General features: G+C 26.9%; 1 protein-coding gene across 1 annotated transcript; it reads right to left on the bottom strand.

Moving 5' to 3' along the window:
- On the bottom strand, positions 1-5,778 carry LOC107627754 (protein DETOXIFICATION 53). The gene is made up of 2 exons (XM_088505518.1): positions 5,554-5,778; positions 1-1,419 (listed from the first exon to the last, which is right to left on the bottom strand). Exons 1-2 carry the CDS (start codon positions 5,776-5,778, stop codon positions 1-3), a joined length of 1,644 nt encoding a protein of 547 aa, XP_088361644.1.
- Positions 5,779-8,349: the final 2,571 nt, after the last annotated feature.

Here is an 8,349-nt window from a genome sequence, read left to right as displayed (position 1 = left end):
TCATAGATCAGAATTAAGTAACCCACTTTCCTCATCATTTACACTAATACTTATCTCCTCTTCAGTAGTAGTTATTTGAGATGATAACTCCACTGCCCTCTTAGTTTGGTGACTCCAATCTGTTCTTACCAATGTGTATATCATCATACAAAGACATGAAATTTGTGCTGCTAACATTCCAAACCATAGTCCCACCAATTCAAATTTGTGCACAAATGTTGCAAAAATAGCCACAGGCAAACCAATTAAGTAGAATGCACACAAATTAATCCTAGCACCTAAGTAAGGGCGTGCCGTACCGGATAATATCCCACATGAAACTGTTTGAGGCCAATTGCAAATCTCACACAACCCTAATATTGGAAGCACATTTATTACCATATCAATGATTTGTGTCTCATCAGTGAAGAGCTTACCCCAATTTCTTCTCACAAACATTAAGAAAATGAATGCTATGATGCTTGAAATAATTGCTATAGTGAAACCAATTATGGCACTATTCTTAGCTTTGTTGGGTTGAATTGCACCTAATAAGTGACCAATTCTTGTTGTCAATGCAATGCTTAGTGAAAATGGAAACACATAGAGTAATGCAAGTGTTTGAATTAGAATTCCCATTGTTGCTACCGTGGCTTGTGGATTACTCAATAGGCCACAAAGAAAGAGCATGATTTCATACCACCACCACTCCAGGCAAACCGAAATGCAACTCGGCACGGCCAAGCTTAGCAACGGTTTCCACCCGCGAAATGCTGTGGAAACCGAAGCTTCTTGCCAAGGCTTCAAGGGTTTATCCGAGAAGATAAGATAGAGCAACATTCCAAGTATCATGTTAATGGAATTCAATCCGGTGGCTAGGGCAACTCCCTTGACTCCTAAGTTCAAGTGTATAGTCAAGAAATAATTGATTGGTAGGTGCAAAACCGCCGCAAAAGAAGCAATGACGGTTATTGGTGTGGTTAAACCTTGTGTCCTAAGAAAAGTTCTCAATGGATTAAGGTGTGCTTGTGCTAGGAGTTCAGGAATTGAAAAAAGCATGTAAACTTGTGCGACTTTTGTGACTTGTGGATCTTGACCTAGTAATTGAAGGAGGGGTCCCATATTTAGCCACAGAATTGAAATTGGCATGGCAACAACTAAAAGGAGACATGTTGCCCTAAAAAATGTTTGACTTAGAAGTGAATATCTTTTAGCTCCATATGCTTGACAACAAATTGGGTCCATTCCCATAGTGAGGCCCTTTAGAACTGAATTCGCGGTTATGTTTGCAAATCCAAGTGCTAAAGATCCTCCGGCTAACTCCACTTTTCCTTGGCGACCCAAGAACAACAAAGAGATTGCAGATCTTGAATACATCATAAGGCTAGTCATTATTATTGGGCATGAAATCTTACCAATTGATTTCAACTCTTCTTTCACCTGCAGGTAATTGCATTTCACACTTTAAATTTCTCAAAAGACTAGTATTTATGAGATTTTATTTGAAGAAAAAGCATAGGTACCAATATACTATCTGCCAACTTATTATCAATAATAATTAATTATTATATTTTAAACATATGTATAAAGAGATACATCTAGAAAATATATCTATAAAGACACTTCCATTAGACACAACTATAAAAAAATATTTTTATTAAACACATCCACAAAAACACTTCCATTAAATACCGTTATAAATCAGAGTTAGAAGTTGGTAGAAATGCTGTTGGTAACGTAACGAAATTGTTATTTGAATTCTCTTTTAGAGTAGTTGTTCTATCAATAAATAAGACTGTTGAGAATTGACTTATACAAATTCACAATTTACCTTGAATCAAAACCCTAAAATCCAATGTATTTAGCTAAACTCTGAATTCTAAAAGCTTTAAATACTAAGCAAGTACATGAATATTTAATGTTAATATTTATGAGATTTTTTTAGAACTAATTCGAAACTCTTGTAGCAAACTAAGCTAATCAGCAACGTTTACTATTGACTGAAAGCTGATTTATATATTATTTTTTGGGCTCCTAACAAACGTTGAATACTCTATTAATCTCTGGGAAAAACCACCAAGCAATAATTATGAAGTGCTACAACAAAATAAATAAATAAATAAAGATGTTAAAGTGAATGTATAGGGTGAGGGATGAAAGTAATAATAAAGTACTTGTTTGTACCAATAAATAAATAAATGAAAAAGAAACATAATGTGCACAGATTCCCCTAACTCCCAAACGACATTCACATGAAAAAAGTTAGGTTCTCATCACTTGAATTTTCATGTGCCATAACATAGTGAAAATTTATAGGTTAATTTTTTTGTCCAAAATGTACGAAATGTTATTCTATATTGTGAAAAAGACTTTGGTCTATACAAGTTTCGATAAATTATCTTTTGTTCTCTATAGTTTTTTTTTTTTTTTTTAAAACGAAGTTTAGGTCTTGTTCCTCACAATCAATTAAATAATTCATAAACTTTCAAAAAATTCTCTATCTTTAAATAGCCACCAATAGGGCTGGTTGGATCATCACTACTTATTAAATCCGTCCTAATTATATCCGTGTCAATTTAAATAAATGCTATATCATTAAATATTTTTTTCTGTGTATTGGTTTAAAAAAGCAACGTTAGATTAAAAATTTATTTGTTATAGATTATTTTTAAAAATTTCATATCAATAAAAAAATATTTGCTATAATTTTTATATATGTGAAAATCAATGTAATATATTTGTTCAAAACATAAAAAGACAAAGGATTGCTCAACTACATCCTTATATGTCAAATTTTGATAAAATTTAGTATACATAATCTATCTTTATTATATATTATTGTAATTCAATAGTTGAATCAATAAAATATACATTTTGTAAAAGGTCATGAGCGGTATAACTTTTCTTAAACTAAAAAAAATAGAAAAACCAAACAAAAATAAAATAAATAAGAAAAACATTAAAAAAAAAAATAGAAGTTAACATTGTATGCTATGTTTGGCAAAGAGAATGTGTGAAAGTGTGAGAGAGCCAGGCTGATGCACATGGTAAGATAATTGATTTAGGTTAGGTTTAGTCTACTACTTAATTAAAAAAAGTTTACTTAAAGTTGCAAAAAGGAAAATCTACTGTCATAACTTTTAGGAGCTTAATATTTTCAATTCTCAAGTATTAATGATGTGGGAGGAAAAAGGATAAAATAATAATAAACAAAAGAAAACGAATTCCCTAAATTAGGGCAAGTTGTTGTTACATAACAATTTTGTTAAATTAAACAATAACCATATTAAAAAAAATTATACATTTAAAAAATTAAAAAACTACATCCAAAATTTATATTGAGCATTATTAATTATTTTCTTATTATTCTCCAAATTTAATCTAATACGAACGTGTGAGCCAATAAAATTGGAGACAAAATAATGCATCTTCTAGGTAGGTTTTTTATAAAAAGAATGGAGGGTAGGCTTTAAAGAGACCATTTTAAACATCATCATGATATTTATAAATTATTTTAGAATATCAAAAACAATGTTTCCGATATATGTATCACAAATTAGTAGGACCAAGTATGAGGACTACTATTCTCAACTCTATAGTCCAGATCAAATTTCAAGCTTTGTTATGATGCATGTCACCACACGCACTTGAAATAACAATTGAAAATTATTGAAAAGTACTCGTCTCACTCAGCATCAAAAGTTCAAAAAAATGAATTTTTTTTTTTTTAAAACGGCTTTTGGAGATGACGGAAAGATACAACATAATATGATTCATTATTTATATTATTTTCATGTTATAATGTACAGTTACTGGTATAATAGAGGATAAAATCTGTTAACTTTAACTAATTTGATTCCAGTTAAATCCATACCTTAATTAATAAGATCATTTTTCAATATTTTTATTTATTTATGACTATTTTAGAATATTTATGCTTATAGAAAAAAAAAGTGTCAAAGCACTTAAAATCAATTGTTCATTTAGGTTTGTATACTAGCTAATAGAGTGAATTATTATTCTTTTAGGCTATAAAAATTTTCAATTTTTTCAAGAAGTAGTTCCCCAAAATTAAAATAATATTATTGTGATCTTCAGATTAAAGATTTACTCTATCCAACAAAATTCACCAAATGGTCTCCAAAATGTTGCATTTTGTTAAATAGCATAAAAAATTGTCTACAAATAATGATAAAGTCTTAAAATTAACATTTATTTGTAAATAGAACAAGTATAAGGAATTAATTTTTAATTAGTTAATATTAATTATTTTTTAATTATAAAATTTTTTAACTCTCATTTTTAAAGATCTAGGCCTATAATTTAGGATTTAAATCTAAATTTTAAGACAAAAATATAATTTAAAAAACTGATTAATATTGGCTAAAAATTTGACTTCCTAATTATTTTTTGTAAATAAATGGACTTTAAGGCTAGATTTTTCTTTCTCTTAACTTGTCTTAAGGAGAAGTAATCACATAATTTTAAATTAGAGGTAATAGTTAGATAAAGTCTTGTTCAAACCTAAAAAAGTAAAACCCTAAAATTATAGAGAAGCTTTTCAAGACATCACAATTCAAAAAGACTGAAATTGTTGTGGCCAATGACCAAATATGAATGTGATTAAAATCTCAAAGACAAATAAAACAAATTAAAGATTAACTCCCACAAATAATGGCCTTGTATAAGTTTGACAATAATTACTATTCATCAAATGAAAATTTTCACACCATTTAATTTCTCAACACAGAACCAGTAGTTCTTGTGGTTTTCGTATAAATGCATGCTAAATATGGATAGTTTCTTAAAATTCCATCCACACATTACGTTGTAACATGAAATAGAAGTCCAAATAATTCCAAATAAGCATAATAGATTAATAGTAACATGACAAAACAGTCTACCAACACACACGTTGACACTTAAAAGTTATATATGTATCAATAATTGCAAATTTCATTTAAGGTATACTAAAAGATGATTACGCAGATTATATGTCACTAATTAAAGCAAATAACAATGATTTAATGGTACAAAAATTGGATAGTCTATATATATGGCACTTCAAATTGAAGTTATTAAATCTCATCATCATCGCTAATAATAATAAAATCAATCTCATTAGATAATCAACAAGAGTCTAATCAACAATAAGCCAACAAACATTTTTAAATTGTACTTTATACTAATTGATTGTTATTAATTAGTGATTATTTAAATTTTATTTTTTAAAATGAAAAATTATTAATTATTAATTACAGTTATTTAAAATTGACTGGCTAAAATTTATTTATCTCTACTTTTTCTAAGAAAATAATTAAAAGAAGCAAATGCAAAAATGGTGTGTATAAAATCTACAAGTGAGAGAATGACATATAAATATTAGTAATTATACACATAAAAATATTTTTATATAAAAATAATAACTAAAATGTTGACATATATTATATTTAATAATTTAGTTAAATTTATTAAAATATTTAACAATTTAGTTATAACTTTTACATTAAGATGTTTTCATATAAATAGTCACTCGACGAGACAAATATTAGATAGAAAGAGAGAGTTACAAACCTCGGAGAGAGAAAGATTGGGGAGAAGAGCAAAGAGATGATTATGGAAACGGCAAAGAAGGTCATGAATGAATGCTAATAAGCCATTGTTGGAAGCTACTTCATTATTTCCACCTTCTCTTGTTCTCATTATTCTCTCTTCATTGTAATCTCTTCCAACAACCTTTGTTGATGACAACATAGGATCTCCATTTATATTTCCTCGAGATTCAGCACCAGTGCACATGATGTTTTCTCCACAAGCTTTGATTTGAAAATTGGAATATTTAAGAACAACCTTAAAAAAAAGTACAACATATTCAGAAATGGATAATATAATTGTTTAGATCAAATGTACTAGTAAAATTAAAAGGAAAAAAAAAAAAAAAACACATATTCATATCCTTTTCAAACCCCAAGAAAACAGTACAATGAGAAAATGAATTAACATGTCTTAAAAGGGGTGAAAAAAAAAAGCCAATATCTATGTTTTATTTATTTATTTGTATCAGTGAAACTTCAGAGGGAAAAAAAGAGAGACCAAAATCTTGGTACCTGTAGAAAGTTGTGTACGGACACTGAAGAATGTGGTTAAGGTTTGCAACTATCGTTGGCAATGGCATGAGTGTAACTGCAAAAGAAGTTGTGTATAGCCCAGAGAGCGTTTTGGAAGTTGAGAACAAACCCTTTGAACTAAATTAATGAATACTACATTATTTTTCTCAAACCCTTGTGTTTACTTTATACTTGTGCTTAATTTATATTGTAATAGTTCCATAAAGCCATTGATACCAACACCTTTCCAACTTTATAGTTTTTGCTTCACATAGCTATCTAGCAAATTTTTTCCACCCATTTATTTTCACCTAATAGTAATAATATTCAATCCAAGAAAATAAATATAGAAGCAATATAAAGTGATCATAAGACTTTACAAAATAAAAATATAGTTTCTACTATTTTTGCATTTTAATAAGAGGTAAAAGAGAAAAGAAGCCCTATGCAAAATCAAACAAACCCAAAAGAGGCTCTTGTTTGAAGGGGAGTGTTAGAGATATAACCAATGTTGCCTTCTCCCATTAGCTTAAGCTTTTGAGATGAGTGGTTTCATAACATGGTATTAGAACTCTATGTCCGAAAGATCAAGAGTTCAATTGGGATGAGTGATTTCATAACAAGATGCATTCTAATTTGTCTATGTTACACAATGACTATAATAATTATATAAGTGTTAAAAAAAGTAAAGTCATACTTTTTTTTTTTTAATTTTAGTAACACTTTTTAAAAAGTATTGTTTAACGATAAAAAGTGTTATTTTAATTTTAATAATATTATTTAAAATATCATAATTATCGTAATATTAGAATAGTTCTTTTAGTAATTAAGTTTTACAGATAAACCCCAATACTTAGTTTCAATAATTTGATAATGTTGGTTCTGAGTCTTATAGTTTGGATCATGCTTAGGTTTTATTATTAAGCTAAAAATAATAGCATTGCTACATAATATTCGAGAATTTGAACCGATGGCCTTATCATAATATCCTATATTATTGGATACTCTTAAGCCAAGATTTAGAGTGAACCTGTAGTGGTGATTGTCAGAGCATTTAACAACTTGACTTTGTTCTAATATAATTTGTTAGGTCAAACGCTTTTCACAAATCGAAAATTTACAACTATTACTAATCAATGTACATTTTTTTTTTTAGTTTATCAAAAATCATTTTTTTAAGCATAATGGATTGTACCTATTGCTATTAGCACTAAAGGCTTAGATATATTAGCTAGTATATCGATTTAATAAAATTATTTATCTCAAAAAAAATTTAAATATATAAAAGTAATTATATCTCTAATATATTTTTGGGAAAATTATTGTAAAGAATCGTTAGGAAGATTTAATTATTAAAAAGGATTTTTAATATTAAAATTATTAAGAAGGACTAAATCTTTTTATAATATTTAAAAAAAAGAACTAAATCTTTCTATAAAGAGATAAATATATGTTTAATTATTTTTTATTTATTTTTTATAATTTTCTCTTAAATAATAAAAATTACTAAAATAATAATAAAAAATAAAATTTTAATAACAGTTTTACTAAATATTATTTTCTAAAATTGGTCATCTAAAATTTTAAATTAATAATTATTCTTCAGATACTTATACAATAATACTTATTTCGTATTTTGTATTATAGTAAATTGAGTTTTTGAACTGATTCAATTTATCATATATTTTCTATAATAATAAATTGAATTGGATTGATTAGATTTATTAAAGAATTTAATGCAGATATAATTTTTCACTTATTTTAATAAATTGAAATGGCCTAATTCGATTTATTTAGATATTTTATCTTATTAATAAATTAAATTTATCTAATTTAATTTATATAGATATATTTAAAACAGATGTGTAATCAAATAATTTTATGTAGGACATCTGTATAATTTTAATCTCTATTTATTAACGTAAATTACATTTGAATTTATATCATGTTTTATTATTATAATTCAATGGCTAAATTAACATGAATGCTTTTTTTTTTTTACCAAAGATAGGAGACTCGAACCCGCGACCTCTTAATTAAGTATGGGGAGACCTCTTAAAAAAATTTTAACATGAATGCTATACCCCAAAGAAAATATAAAATGCAGGGTCTCTAAAAATTATAATTTTTATGTTTATAAATTTTATTTTTCTTAAAATTTTAATAATTTTTATTAATTATTTTTATTTATTTTTTATTTTTGTGATCTTTACCCAACGAGAAAAATAAAGCTAAAAGATCAGAAAAGTAAAAAAATAAATAA

The sequence above is a fragment of the Arachis ipaensis genome, chromosome B2, assembly GCF_059453495.1.
Source record: "Arachis ipaensis isolate K30076 ecotype BB chromosome B2, ASM5945349v1, whole genome shotgun sequence".
NCBI lineage: Eukaryota > Viridiplantae > Streptophyta > Magnoliopsida > Fabales > Fabaceae > Arachis > Arachis ipaensis.
Note: the sequence above shows the minus strand (reverse complement) of the source record. Positions and strands in the feature narration are given on the sequence as shown.

Coding starts and splice junctions, on each gene's coding strand:
- LOC107627754 (XM_088505518.1), bottom strand. CDS start 5,778: ATGTGCACTGGTGCTGAATCTCGAGGAAATATAAATGGAGATCCTATG. Junction 1,420..5,553: donor CCAATCTTTCTCTCTCCGAG/GTTTGTAACTCT, acceptor AATTACCTGCAG/GTGAAAGAAGAGTTGAAATC.